The sequence below is a fragment of the Tachypleus tridentatus genome, chromosome 13 (assembly GCF_004210375.1).
Source record: "Tachypleus tridentatus isolate NWPU-2018 chromosome 13, ASM421037v1, whole genome shotgun sequence".
NCBI classification, from domain to species: domain Eukaryota; kingdom Metazoa; phylum Arthropoda; class Merostomata; order Xiphosura; family Limulidae; genus Tachypleus; species Tachypleus tridentatus.
In genome coordinates this window covers 104,282,864-104,298,289 of record NC_134837.1, presented here as the reverse complement: position 1 = coordinate 104,298,289, position 15,426 = coordinate 104,282,864, and the positions used below count along the sequence as shown (strand labels likewise).

General features: G+C 34.0%; 1 protein-coding gene across 1 annotated transcript in view; it reads right to left on the bottom strand.

The window, feature by feature from the left end:
- Positions 1 to 15,426, bottom strand: part of LOC143237006 (fat-like cadherin-related tumor suppressor homolog) — a 333,382-nt gene that overhangs the window by 67,801 nt on the left and 250,155 nt on the right. The window contains exons 6-8 of the mRNA XM_076475799.1: positions 10,318 to 10,467; positions 2,396 to 2,609; positions 348 to 487 (exon numbers count right to left, since the gene is read on the bottom strand). Of these exons, the coding sequence (XP_076331914.1) occupies positions 348 to 487; positions 2,396 to 2,609; positions 10,318 to 10,467 (504 nt within the window). The remainder of the gene's footprint in view (positions 1 to 347; positions 488 to 2,395; positions 2,610 to 10,317; positions 10,468 to 15,426) is intronic.

Here is a 15,426-nt window from a genome sequence, read left to right as displayed (position 1 = left end):
TTTGAATAAACAGTGGGAAAATATTAGGTTTACACCTATTAAATCGTGCTTTAAAATTTTGAAAAACTGAAGCCTAATGAATACTAATTCTATTATAACGTTTTTAGTAAGAAATAATCCTTTTTGACGTCATGTATTATCTAGTGAATTGTAGTGAGAATGATTTATCTGAGTTTAAGTTGTTACGTGAAGCATAGTGAAAACAAACAAACAAACAAACAAACAAGTAAAGACAGATAAATATATAAAATATGGTGTTAAAGAGTATTACGAAAAATAGACAAACGAAAGAAAAATAAGTAAATGTATAAGAGACAAACAGCATAAAATACAGACAAACGATCTACCTTGGTGGTTACAAAATGAACACCGTCCGTTACGCCAACAGTCAAGTTGAAGTAACTACGAGTTTCCCAGTCTAACGATTCAGCTAATATCAAACCCCTTTCATCGGGCTTCATCATAAACTTGTTTTCTTCATTTCCACCTGGCAGAAGATATAGAATACCAAATTGCTTGTAAAGTAGTCTCGTGTATTTCTGGATTATAATACTTCGACTATCTTTACAGTTTGGTCAAGCAAAAAAGAAACATACTTATAGTGGCATCATGTCCTCAATGTTGATCTTTGAACAGTATCTGAAATCATTATGTTCATTATATTATATGTTATACATTAATTGTTTAGAATGTTTTAAGAAAAATCAATTCAGGTACATTTAGTTTATAAACAAGAGGAACTCCTCAATAGCCGTGACACTTAAAATTATTTTACATAGGAATAGAGTGATCTATGTGACCCTTTTTACCCCTTTATTTATTGGCTTTATTTTTGTGCATCATCAATACCAAGTATGGATTGTGTTTTTACCCGATTTGATTTTATTACTCGTGAGAATTTCTACCAGCCCTCAAATCCAGATCTGAAATCGGTCAAGAGATGACAGAGGTACGAGCTAAATGTTTGTACTTGAATAACAAAACAAAAAAATCAGAACCGTTACATGAGCCGTTATGCCGCGGCTAAAAATTTAGAGCCATTCTGTGAGCCGTTATATATTGGCTACAGAGCAGGGTAAACTGAAGCGATCACACAATTTTTCACTTGCAAAGAGATAGGAAGGGAATAAAAATATGGCGATTTTTAAAAACTTTGTTAATGGGAAAGAATCATATTAAGTGCACTTTGTTCTTGATTGAAGCAGCCGAAGAACGATAAGGTGGTAAAATAAGCACGTAACCTTTAATAATTCAATGCACTGAAGTAAGCAATTTAGAATCTATTGTCATATTGTGAAACTATTTTTTCTTGTATGAAAGTGAAACGTTAAGAATAACACAAGCAGTACTAAGGTTTGGTTAAATTTTCACTTGGATTTTTTGAATTGGCTAGAATTCTTAGCTCTAACATAATTGAAACCTAAAAAAAATTAAAAATTGAGAGATAAAATATTAAAAAAAATTACGTCTTGAAAATTTCTTTTTGAAATGCGTACCGTTACTTCAAGGTATCAAAACAAACGTCCAACAAGAAAAGTGAAAAACAAAAATTGTTTTCCAGATAAGTATACCTTTTTCTATCTTAACATTAAATAACTCTTAATGTAAAATTTAGTGTTTAGTGGTAACTGGGGCTAAATAACCCTTACTGTAAGTGATAGTGCTGCAAAAGAAATTAGCATTAAATAACTCTTAATGTACGCCATAGTGTAACAGTGGTAACTAGCACTAAGCAACTCTTAATGGAGGCTGTAGTGTTGTAACGATAATATTCACTAAAAACTCTCAATGTAAGCTATAGTGTAGCATTTGTAATTAGCACTAAATAACTTTTAGTGTAGGCATAGCCAGGTGGTTAAGGCACTCGACTCGCAATCTGAGGGTCGCGGGTTCGAATTCCCCTCACACCAAACATGCTCGCCCTTTCAGCCGTGGGGACGTTATAGTGGTACGGTCAATCCCACTATTTGTTGGTAAAAGAGTAGCCCAAGAGTTGGCTGTGGGTGGTGATGACTAGCTGCCTTCTCTTTAGTCTTACACTGCTAAATTAAGGACGGCTAGTGCAGATTGCCCTCGTGTTGGTTTGCGCGAAATTCAAAACAAACCAAAGTTTTGTAATGGTGCTAAACTTCCATTAAAAATATGAAATCTAGTGAAAATTATGATTTTGTAGTTTAACATGACATTTTTATTCAATTTTATGATACAATTATGTTTAATTTATCAAGCTATGATAATCTAACAATTATGTTACTTAAAGATAAAACAGGAGGAGGCGTAAATAGCATATTAATAATATACTTTTCTTGATGTTAGATTACATGTTAGGTTAAATAGCATATTAATATTATATTTGTCTTACGTGTTAAGTTACATGTACGAATTACCAACTCACTTGTGATACGAAACCACAACTTATCATCATCTGGATCTTGAACATCAATTAAAACCACCAGATGGCCAACCTTTTCACTTTCACTGACTTTCACGTGTGTTGCTGCGTGTTTAAAGCTTGGGGGATTTGGTAAGTTTGTGGGGATGGCAGTTACACTTATCACAATTCTTGTTGTTGTCGACAGTTGAGGCTGACCGTTGTCTGATGCTCTAATCTAGGAAATATTAATGAAATGAAAATATGTTAAAAGAGAAGAAACAATATGAACTTTTATGGTAACAATTATTTTAAGCAAATGTCAGTGCAATGATCTAGCTACTTAGGAGTATAGGAAAACAAAGAACTGACAATTAACAATATTCACAACAATCAGCTGTAAAAAGATCGAATTTTTGAGCTCTGTATTCATCGGATTCTATCGGCACAATGTTAAAATGAGAATGTACAACAATGCATGAAAGTGCGGCTGTGTAAGAACAACTGAAAATAATTTGTACAACAATATCTAAAAGTGGAAACACATAATTACCTAACAATAGAATGTCTAGAATCATGTTGGAAGTGGGAATGTACAACAATATTGGAAAATAGGATATATAAAAATATAGGAAATTATAAAATTTATAGCAATAGTTCAACTTTGAAATGCATAACAAAATCTGCATACTCCTAAAGATTCATGAAGTTTACAGCTCAATTTGGCACTGCACCATTTATTAGTCGTTGGTAGGCCAGCGTATTATTTTTGATGATAATTTTAGTTACATATTGCGTTCATTCCGATACTGTGATACACTTTATTCACTGGAAACGAGTAATGAAGTATTGAGCCAGTAAAGTATGGTGTGATTACATTTTTTTTTAGCAGTCTACTCTGAAGTAAGACTACACATACCAATAACTGAAAATATCACATCTACTAATGAAAAAAAAAATCAAATTGTAGAGGTTAAAGGACATTTACAGACAATTTACATAATCAGAAGAAAATGAGAGAAATGTTACTATAAATTTGTTTATTTGTTTTGAAGTTAAATACAAAGCGTTATAAGTCCACAGACACGCCGCTGTGCTACTGGGGAGCGTTATTATACATAGATCATATCTTATTTATTTAGAAACTTCTATTTTCTCTACAATATTTTAATATTTATTTTCCCCGTCGCACTAAACATGCTCACCCTTTCAGCCGTGGGAGCGTTATAATGTGACGATCAATCCCACTATTCGTTGGTAAAAGAGTAGCCCAAGAGTTTGCGGTGGGTGGTGATGACTAGCTGCTTTCTCTCTAGTCTTACACTGCTAAATTAGGGTCGGCTAGCGCAGATAGCTCTCGTTTAGCTTTGCGCGAAATTTACAAAACAAACAAACAAAACAATATTTGTCTTATTATATATTGTATAAAATGATTACATAAAATGTTTTTTTTATTTAAATTGTACACAAGAACACAGAGTAGCTTCATCTGCATTAAATTTTGTAATAAAATTACCAGAATATTTTACAGGGTACGAATAGAAACTTCAGAGGTACTTTGGAAAGTAAATCTAGCTGAACTTATTAAGCGTTACATTGATGAGTTGTTTCTGAATCCATTCATTTAGTACTCCGAGTTCGTTGCATAGAAGAGTTTTCATGACATATTCCACAATGATTTGTTCCATCTCTAGTTATCACATTGCTCTAGGTAGTTTTTTTCAATGTACTGTATTTCTGCACCTTCCCTATCCAATTTTATTTTCAATTGGGCAACAAAGCCGTGGGGACACACATCGAATGAACTTTAGATCTTTACTTTAATTCATTAAAATATGAAGGAATTTTACATATGGAAATTTCTTTATCTTCATTCAGCCTAAATCACATATTACTTACTTGATGTTCAACGTTTTTTACAAATTCGTGCTCGATCGAAACGTTTACCAGTTTGCAGTCTGTTTTGTTGCCTGGTTGATACAAGTTTTGAAAAAAAAGCTTCCTCTTCCTTTAGTAATTACAATGGACGAGCTCAATAAAATTCTCAGTGCAATAATGGTGATAGGACACAAAAATGGTTATACGTTCTTGCAAAGCATTTTTGATGTAATTTTAGTCACCTTACTTGAGAGAACCCGCAGTTCATCACAAAGTTCTATTGTACTGACGTAAGTAGCCTGAAATGTCGATTTGGAGATTCATGTAGTGTTTTAGCAGGCTTATAGGCCTTATTTTCGACAACTCAGTAGTATACTGCAGTGAATAATGAGGTATTTTCTTGTAGTTTCTGACGTTTCTATCTTACGAAGTCAATGGTTGTATCGACAATTCTGTTAAGGAAATTGACCTTGAAGTCCTATCATGGATCAGTGGTGAATTCATTGAAATATTCATGAGCAAATCTGCTGCTCTTACGAAAATATTTCATTTTTCTATAGGATCTCTTGTATTCACCAATACTCTTGCTAAGCCTTACTCAGTCTTGTACTGATGAGGGAAATATTTTTGTAGTTATAGAATAGATCGCGACACTATCTTGTAGTAGCTAGTGAAGTTGATTTGATACAAGTCATCCCATACCACGGTGAGTGCTATCTATGTCACTGATAGTAATTCCGGTAGCAAATTGTCCTTTAAGTATCACTTAGTTCACTAGTAGAAAAGATCACCCTGTGCAGTTTTTCGTATTGTATTTTAATTTACACTAATCCTTTCCAAAAGATAGCGCACGTGACACTATAAGTGAATTAGAGCAGTAAGTAATTAGGCTGATAATACCTTAGACATATTATTTGATTAATGGACATAAACGAACATTCTATTAGCTTAAGACGTTCACCTTAATAATTGAAAAAAGAGTGGAAGTAATCGTAATGAGTCAGTATACCACTCTCGGAACAACAGCTAACTTTATTCTTAAATACGAGATTTAAAGATTTATCATTGCATGATAAGAAAAACAATCTCTTAGGTTAATGTCTTTAGTTCAGTTATTTTAAGACAACTGTTCCTATTTCTCAATATTATTGTAATATTTCAAGGAATATCACCATTTCATCAAACTCGCTCTGAACGACATCTGTCATATCTGCACTACTTATCGCCCTTAGTATGTTGTTTTTGTTGTTTTTTTAATTTCGCGCAAGGCTGTTTGAGGGCTATCTGCGCTAGCCGTCCCTAATTTAGCAGTGTAAGACTAGGTAGCTAGTCATCACCACCCACTGCCAACTCTTGAGCTACTCTTTTACCAACGAATAGTGGGATTTACCGTCACATTATAACGTCCCCACGGCTGAAAGGGCGAGCATGTTTGATGCGACCGGGATTCGAACCTGCGACCCTCGGATTACGATTCGAACGCCTTAACACGCTTGGCCATGCCGGGCCAGGCCTTTAGTAACAAAAATTCAAAGAGATGTTGACTAATACTGATCTCACCATCTTCAGTCGCAAATGTTTCAGTAGCTACAATAAATAAATAAAGTTATGACTGTTAATTCTTATGTTTGGCTTACATATGGAATATAGTCAAGCACAATAGAACAAAACTTGACATTTCTAGCAGTAGTCCAAACATGAGTCCGGATTGTATGGGACAGCAGTTGCATTAGCTCATTCTGAGTGCTCTTTATCTGATAGATGATTTAAAGTTCTTGCAAGGTAATTCTAGTAAGGTGTTCTTTCAGGATAGGATTGAAATGTCAAACACTAAAAAAATTCCAGGAGATTTCCATTTCCTCATGCGAAGAGCTTCTCATGACAATAAGAAGAGAAATATTTGGAGAAAACAATCTGTTGTTAAAGCAATAACATAACCACAGTTTGTGAGATACAGAATTTTCCGTATCGATTGGTTTTTATTTTCAGTTGAGATTTCGCGAATTTCAATTGCTTAAGTTACTTTAAATAACTTGTTGACTTTTTTGTGTCGAATTAAAAGTGCTAACATTTTTTACAATCACATATTCTGTTTTACGAAAGTAGAAAGTTTGTTGGATCGAAAATTTTGTAAAAAAAACAAAACATTTAATGGGATGAGATTAAATATTGAATTCATTATTTTGATATTTCTTTATTCACATTTCATCTTGCAAAATAATTTATGAATTTCCTTCTTTTGTCATTGTCAGGAGGCCCAGTATGGCCAGTTGGTTAGGGCGTTTGACTCGTAATCTGAGGGTCAAGGGGTCAAATCCCTGTAACACCAAACATGCTCGCCCTTTCAGCAGTGTGGGAGTTATTATGTTACAGTCAATCCCACTATTCGTTCAAAAATGAGAAGCCCGAGAGTTAGCGGTGGGTGGTGATGATTAGGTGCTTTTCCTCTAAACTGCTAAATTAGGAGTGGCTAGCGCAGATAGCCCTCGTATAGCTTTGCACGAAATTTAAAACCAAACCATATATTCTCAAGACGACTTGCACGCATCTTTTTTAAGTATAAGCAAGAGTATTTCTTGAATCGTTTTAACTATAGTCTTCTCACTTTCTTTTAACATGCTGTTTCACAAAAGCTTGTGAAGGACCTCTAGTTTTTCAAATCTGCCTATTTTCTGCACCAGTTTTTAGTATTAGACAGACACTACGATCCAACTTCCAAGTCTTTAAGTTCACTGATTAATCACTTTTAAGATATTACGGAATTAGTTGTCACTTTGCAAGTTGTATTGCGCTTTTTACAAACTTGAAAATAGACCTATAAGCCGAATTTTATTTTGCAAGCCTTCTGAAGAAGCAAAAAACACAAAAAGACTTTTACACTGTCAAAATCATTCCCTACTTATATGAAGTAGTTTCAGGATTCTTAAATTTTGAATTATAATTTTTTTAAATATTTATATTTTATGCACTTCGTTAAAAACGTGGAATTCGCACTCTATAGGGAGGGAAACTGAATACTTCGCACCGCTTTTCTATTTGTAAATCGCAGGAGATATGCTGAAATAGGACAAACGTAACAAGAGATTTGGTATTATAAACGTAGATGTCCTGGACATAGTTATGTTTATTTTGCAGCCCTTTCATTTTGGTAAGTTTATGGACTAACAACGTCAAAATTCTGAGTTCTATTCCTCGTGGTAAATAGAGCGCATATAGTAAATTGTGTAGCTTTACGTTAAAAGAAATAGACAAGTAGTTGAGTTTGAAACTAACATATTATTATATATTTTGGACTCTCATGGCTTGATAGTTTAGACGCACATTCGCAGTCTTAAATCCCATTATCGAATGTGCTCACCCTTTCAGCTAAGGGGGCGTTATAAGTGAGAGTCAATTCTACTATTCGATTAGATTAGTCCAAGCGTCATGCGATAGGTGGTATTAACAAGTTAATTTCTTTCTAGTCTATTACTTCTAAATTAGCGACGGCTAGTACAGTTAGCCCTCTAGTATACATCTTTACACGATTATTAAACAAATAAAGAAACCTTTTACTTTGTCTTTTGCCTTCCAAGGTTTGTTTGTTTGTTTTCGAAATTCGCACAAAGCTACTCGAGGGCTATCTGTGCTAGCCGTCCCTAATTTAGAAGTGTAATATTAGAGGGAAGGCAGCTAGTCATCACCACCCACCGCAAACTCTTGGGCTACTCTTTTACCAACGAATAGTGGGATTGACCGTCACTTTATAACGCCCCCACGACTGGGAGGGCGAGCATGTTTGGCGCGACTCGGGCGCGAACCCGCGACCCTCAGATTACGAAGTGCACGCCTTAACGCGCTAGGCCATGCCAGGCCCCACCTTCCAAGGCGATTGCTTGGTTTACCTACGTAATAACGTCAGCCTTGAAGAAAAGAAACGAATAACACAGTAAAGAAAGTAAACTAGAACTGATACTAAAACCTACCAGAACGATATCAGCTTATCTTGTACTCTTTGTTCCTCTAATTTTTGAGTTAATATAATTTTAGACTTAGTTTGATAAAGAAATGAAAACAAAAAGGAGAGCACATTTGTAAGGAAAGATATAAAAAATGTAACAAGCCCACTCTATGATTTATGACATTGCTAGGATAAAACGTTTATTAAAATCAAAGGGACGTATTGCGATACAGGACTATCTAGTATCACACATTCAAGTAATGTAAAGTTTTGGAAACGGTAATGAATAGATATGTTTGGATAGAAAGTGAAATAAAATGATTGATTTCATTGATTATGTTTTAACATGATCAAAATAGTTTTGAATTATAAGTAACGGTCTTAACTTAATCGTCTATTGCGCATCTTGTGACTCAATGATGAACAACTCTGTACAAAATGTAATCGTATTATTTCTTCCTTAAAACCTTTATACGAAAAGAAAAAAATCTTCATTCTATGCAAGCAATGTGAAACGTATTTAACATGTGATTAAAAATGTTGCTTCGAAATCTCATTTTGTACAGAAAAGAAATAAAACGTATTTCGGTCTTTTTCTTAAGTTTTCATATGTGCACTAAAGGTGCAAACTAACAAGGTCTCAAAATGTTACTTTTAATAAGTTTTTGCGTTCATTAAAGGAAAACACTTCGCGTCAGAATGAATTAACTACATCAATCGAAATTTATTGAGCAATGTAAGGAATCTGTAACTTCCAATAAACGATCAAACATCACAAAAATACATGATTTTGACCTTGACTCTGCTTTTATTATTCTGTCAAAGGCAAAATCATGCGAAGCTCTTATGGTTTCTAAACATCGTAAAAAGCGAAGACTGGTTTCAATTTCTTGAATCCAGTTTAAATTAACGTGAGCATTTGCATGCATACGCATGCGCCAGTTTGGAACTGGAGATCTGAGTATCGCAGATCTAAGAGAAATACTGAGTAAAATATTTTTGATTTCTATAAATGAAAATGTTTTGTTATCGTAATACAGATTAAGAAAAAAACATAACTTTTAGCAGTTTAACATTTGTCTTCGCCAAATGTTCAAGATCTTAACACAAACATTATAAAAGTGTTAAAACGGTTTTTATAGTCGAAAACTATAAATGTCTCACCCATAAATGACGTACGGACATCTATAAAATGGCTACGCTAAATCATTTATTTAAAGAAAATTATTGTAAACCGTTGCTATTTCTCATACAGATGGATAATGATATGAATATCAAAATATTCGCGAAATTAAACTGAAATAATAAAATACCGTTTCTTTCCGTTCGTTTGAAGTTAAACAGAAAGCTACAAAATGGGCTATATGTGTGCTTACCACCAAGAATATCGAAACCTGGTCTCTCGCATTGTAAATGCGCAGACATGCTGCTGTTCTACTAGTGGGGGTATTTGAAAACAAATTTTACCATGCTTTTTCTTTCCATAAAAAAACAACAACTATATGTCCATCGCATCATGACTTAGAATAATAGTCCTCAGTCGCTATTGAATTATAACATAATTTTAATAGCATAGTACTGAATACATCAGTAGACCGGCCCGGCATGGCCAAGCGTGTTAAGGCGTTCGACTCGTAAGCCGAGGGGCGCGGGTTCGAATCCAAGTCGCACCAAACATGCTAGCCCTCCCAGCCGTGGGAGCGTTATAAGGTGACGGTCAATCCCACTATTCGTTGGTAAAAGAGTAACCCAAGAATTGGCGGTTGGTGGTGATGACTAGCTGTCTTCCCTCTAGTCTTATACTGCTAAATTAGGGACGGCTAGCGCAGGTAGCCCTCGAGTAGCCCTTCAAAAAAAACAAAAAAAAAACATCAGTAGAAAGCTTCTGAATTTATAGGAATACGTGAATGTATATATATTTATATATATATAACAGGTTGTGAAGAGGAAACTATTTTTAAAGAACGTTTCGTTTATTAGTTGTTTTTGTTGTTGTTTATAATAAATATATCTTGACTTCATCATCGGACTTCACATTATCTTCAGAATTACATGTGTTATTTTTTAAAACGTCTAGAAATTCAATAAATAGGTAATACATATATATCTATAGAAGATCGATACTTACTCTTAACTCGTATTCTTCACCAGCGTTTAGCTGTTTCTTTGCGATCACAGATCCGCTTGCAGGGTTGATATGGAAAATGTCCATTATTCCGGCTTCAAGACTATATGTCACACTAGCACTTGCGCCTTCATCCTTATCCGTGGCTACAACCTGGTGGGTAAAAAAAATCCCACAATAAAAATTAAATAAATCCCTTTTATACTATGGCATTCTAATAAAAAAAACACACAGAATTATATTGTCATTTTTGAACAAAAACTATCTTTAAACTTCAATCGATTGGACGTAATTCTTCAACTGATTGATCCAAGTACTGGAATTTGATAATTTTCTTTAAACCTCAATACTAATAGGTATTTGGTAAATCGGATCATTATTATTTATCCGTACTGGAGGTACATAGTAAATCGGATCGTCATTATTTGTCTATAATGAAGGTCTAACGCTGACTTTTGAGGTATTTCACACAACTGAATAAAAAAATTAAATAAAAGAAACATTAACTCTACTAATCTGTCGTCGTCAGTTACTTCTTCCATACTATGTTAAAACTTTCCCATTTATATTCAATATTTTTCATTCTTAATTATAAAACAAATGCCACACAAATAAGAACATTTAATGGGATCCCTAGCTATATTTATTGTTTAAACAGCTCTCAGTTGCTAAGCGGTAAGATTCAGGTAATATAAAGCTAAAGGTTTGAGATAGAGACGTAACGTGGTTACCTGTCGTGTATGTTCACAGTGTCAATATTAGCAACGTTTCTATTGCGTAGAAAATATGAGAAATAAATCCCAGTTTCAAGATACAATATGGGAAACTGATGATTATTTATTCAACGTCGCAACTTTCCTTGTATCCATTCATTTCTTTTTTCTGCACTTAGTTAAACAATGGAATACAAATCAAAGTTTGAGAAAATTTTGCTTGTAAGTTTGTTTTGATGAATTTCGCGCAAAGCTGTTAGAAGTTTATTTGCGCTAGGTGTTTTTAATTTAGAAGTTATAGACAAAATGGAAAGCTGCTAGTCAAGACCATCCACCTTCAAGTCTTGAGTTACTCTTTTACCACAGAAAAGTGGGATTGACCATAACTTTATAACGTCCTCATGGCTGAAAGGATGAACAATGTAATACTTCACTAATCCCTGTTAACAACTGTTAACTGTTAACTTATTGTTCTTTAGAATTTCCTTATACTTGTACCAATGACGGGACTTGAAAAGGTAAACAATAGGGTTTGAGGTCGAGTGTCTACAAAGATACATTTGTAACCTTGGTTCTCTAATAAGTTATTTTCTCATGGAAGGTATCATAAATAGCGATGATAAATACAGACTATCGTGGTATTTGCTAATGACATGTGATGAACTAATGACTCAGTTTTTTTACGTTTTTTTCTGACTGTAACATAAGACACATTTTACCGATTCAAAGGAAACACTGTAGTTATTAGGAAATCGTTTCACGTTGATAATAGGCCGAGTACAGCTTATTGATTAACGTGTCGGCCTATGGATCTAAAATCCATGGTTTGATCCTCGTCACCGCATATAAATAGTATTATATACATTATTATGCAAAAGTGTTAGGACAAGATAATATTCTTTTCATTCCTTCCATTTTTAGGGCTAATTTTTCCATGCCATTACAGAACGTAAATTTCAACACTATGGTAATACTTCACTAACAACTGTTAACTGTTAACTTATTGTTCTTTAGAATTTCCTTATACTTGTACCAAGGGCACGCCATAAGTGTTCTGCTTGATTGAAACATACTGATAAAATTGATAAAAATTTCAATTAATAATTAATTAACATCACAGTGATATCATTTACAGTTAATGAACAGGTAAGAACCATAAAGTCCAGACATTCTGAAAAGAGTGCAAATATTTCGCCAACATGGTTTTTATCAGAGCCTCACTTTTATATCGTGTTGTAAAGTTAACCACTAAACTTTCCACGTTGTCATCTTTACAAAACAAAACAACAGCAAACAGTTTCCATCGAACTTGAAGTGGAATTAGGTTTCTTGCTTGAGGAAAGGTTTCAACAGGAAGTTTCGGGCGACATTTCTAGCTGACAGAGATCTGCGCTGGCAGCTCGAAGCATCGTTCAAAACGTTCTGTTCAGAAGCTTTGTATTAACAGCGTCATTAGGGATACTAGGCTTGTAGTAGTGATGTTAATATTTTCTAAATGATTTACGTTTCATGTAGAAACAATAACTCCCAAAGGAGGAGCGAAATATTGTGTAATAAGCGTAACGCCATTAAAAACAAAACTTTAACATTATTAACAAAATAAAAAACTGTAATACCATTGCAATATCAACAAATGTAACGCCAATAAAAGTACTAACTGTAAATTCTTTAATACGCAACAACTGTAAAGTCATCGAAAACAATAAAATATAACGCTAGTAACAAAATAAAAAATTGTAACGCCATTAACAAAATAAAAAACTGTAACGCCATTACAATATCAACAAATGTAACATCAATAAGAGCACCAACTGTAAATTCTTTAATACGCAACAACTGTAAAGTCATCGAAAACAAAAAAATATAACGCTAGTAACAAAATAAAAAACTGTAACGCCATTAGTTTATTGTTTTCGTTTATTTATTTAGAATTAAGCACAAAATTACACAATGGGCTGTTTGTGCTCTGCCTACCACGGGTATCTAAATCCGGTTTATATATGTGTGAGTCCACATATATATATACTGCTGTGCCACTGGAGGCATTGTCATTAGTGCCCAACAAATACAGCGTCAATAAAAACTAAAAAAAATCAACTGTAACGCTATTAAACATAACTGTAATGCCAATAAAAAAGATGTAAGTCTATTACAACGCTGCTATTCAGATTTGAAGTTAAATTAATTTTCGATGAGTCAAGATCACGAAACAAAGTTGTTGATAATAAAACCATAAAATTTTGGATTATCATGGTTGAAAATAAAACAGCAATTATATTTCGTAATATTAATTCACCAGTGAGATCTAACACATTAGATCAAGTTACTTATATGAGTTATTAAAGAATGTTCATTGCAAGGTGGTGTGGCGAGAATACCGCATATATTTGTCAGAAACACGTGCACAACATGAGGACAGTAAAAGGTAAGTACGGCACAATTAGATGTAATTATAATTTACTTCATCGATGTACTTTCTCTGAGTGGCGCTAGCTATTAAGTAACAATCCAGTATAATTCTGTTATACAGTCTACTTTTGTTCATTAATGTTCTCGCGAGTTTAAAAACGCCAAAAACGTTTAAACATAAAACTCTAGGAAAGTTTCGGGACGTTAATTCGAAAGCCCGATTCTTAAACTCCTTTAAATTGGTGTGGCTAACTTCCGTTTAAAAGATAATTTCCACTCTTATCCTCCGAGTTCGAATTGATGTCTTTTACGAAAGGCTATGAAAAAAGTTCCATTAGTCATATTTATTACCAAAAACCTGCTGGTAAAACAACACAGTTCTTCAGTATGACTGGGTTATTCGAGTGATACACATACATATTATTTCGGCAACATCTTGAAGTCCGCTAACTTTATGGTATGGCTTTTTACAATAAATGAGTGCCTCTGTTCTTATAGCGTGAGTTATAGCCTAGCATAAAGGTCTAACTTTCCCAGCGAGTGGTCTTCAAGAACACATTTCGGCACGAATCGTAAACGTAGTATGAGAATATAGAATAATTCAAAAAACTTGTATCACGAACTTAGTACTGAGATTAATGAATCTGGAGTAGAAAACACCTTTAACACATACTGTAGCAAAATTAAAAAACAAGTAAGGTGCGATCTGTAGTAAAACACTTGAATATTAATGCTGCTATCTTCCAAAATCTGTTAACAGTAAATGCGTACAACGACGTTTCCATATTAACAATGATAATATACTCAGAATCTTCATGCATACATTTTGATGTTCGAATCAAGAAATGGTGGAGGTGTTTTAATTCTGTAGCATGTTCACATTAATACAGAAGACAGCATTCGAACAATACAAGACGAAAGCGTTTCAAAACCTAGTTAGTACTTCTGCATGAACTCAAGTAGGAAAAATATTTTAAACATGAACATAACTTGTCATTGTCGAATGAATGTAAAATATTTAATTTGGCGTATACTCTAAAATCAAAAACCATGTAACAAAAACCTTTTTAAAATATTCGATTTCCCTCGGTGCACTCAGCAGATAGCCCAATGTGACTTTGCTATAAGAAAACACACACACCTTTTGAAAACAAGCATTCACATGTCAACGATGAATTGCATACAGTCACATACCTAAATAATACCATTTACAGGGACCGTGAACTGATAAACACAAAGACAAATTGTATGGCAACAAGTTACATCCAGCAGATGTTTCTGTGGTTTTATCAGCTGATCTAACTTTTAACACGGTTAATTCATGGAAATTATACGGTACCAACCTGCACCAGACATATGTTCCTGTAATTTTTTCAGCTGATTTAACTTTGAATACGGTCAAATTGTACAAGGTATATGGCAACAATCTGTATCAAACAGATGTTCATGTAGTTTTATCAGCTGATTTAACTTTGAATACGGTCAAGTCATGTAAATTATTTGGCAGTAACCTGCACCCAACAGATGTTTCTGTAGTTTTATCAGATGATTTATCTTTGAACCTTCAAAACATGCAAAGAGGTACATTCCAAACAGCAGACCTCCCTCCCTGTAGTTTTGTAAAAGGACTGGATACGCTATATTTAAATTATTTTGAATTGCAAGTCAGCCGCAGAGCATATTTAAATTCGTGGTGGAACAGAATGCATCAGAACTATATTTTCAACATTATTTTGCGTTATGTAATAAATCTTACCGACACAAAATATTCATAGACTTAGTTTATAAATATATGCTCAGATCGGTTGTTTAAAATTTTGAGAGACAGGCATATCCATTGTACTTAATGACATTAAAAAACAAGGGAGGGATGATGGATCAACTCATGGCACCACAACCATCCAGAAAGCCACCTACAACAAGTAGAACCCCACTGTGATAAACATAGGGAGGCATCTTCTGTCATTTAATAATCTAGACACACAAAGTC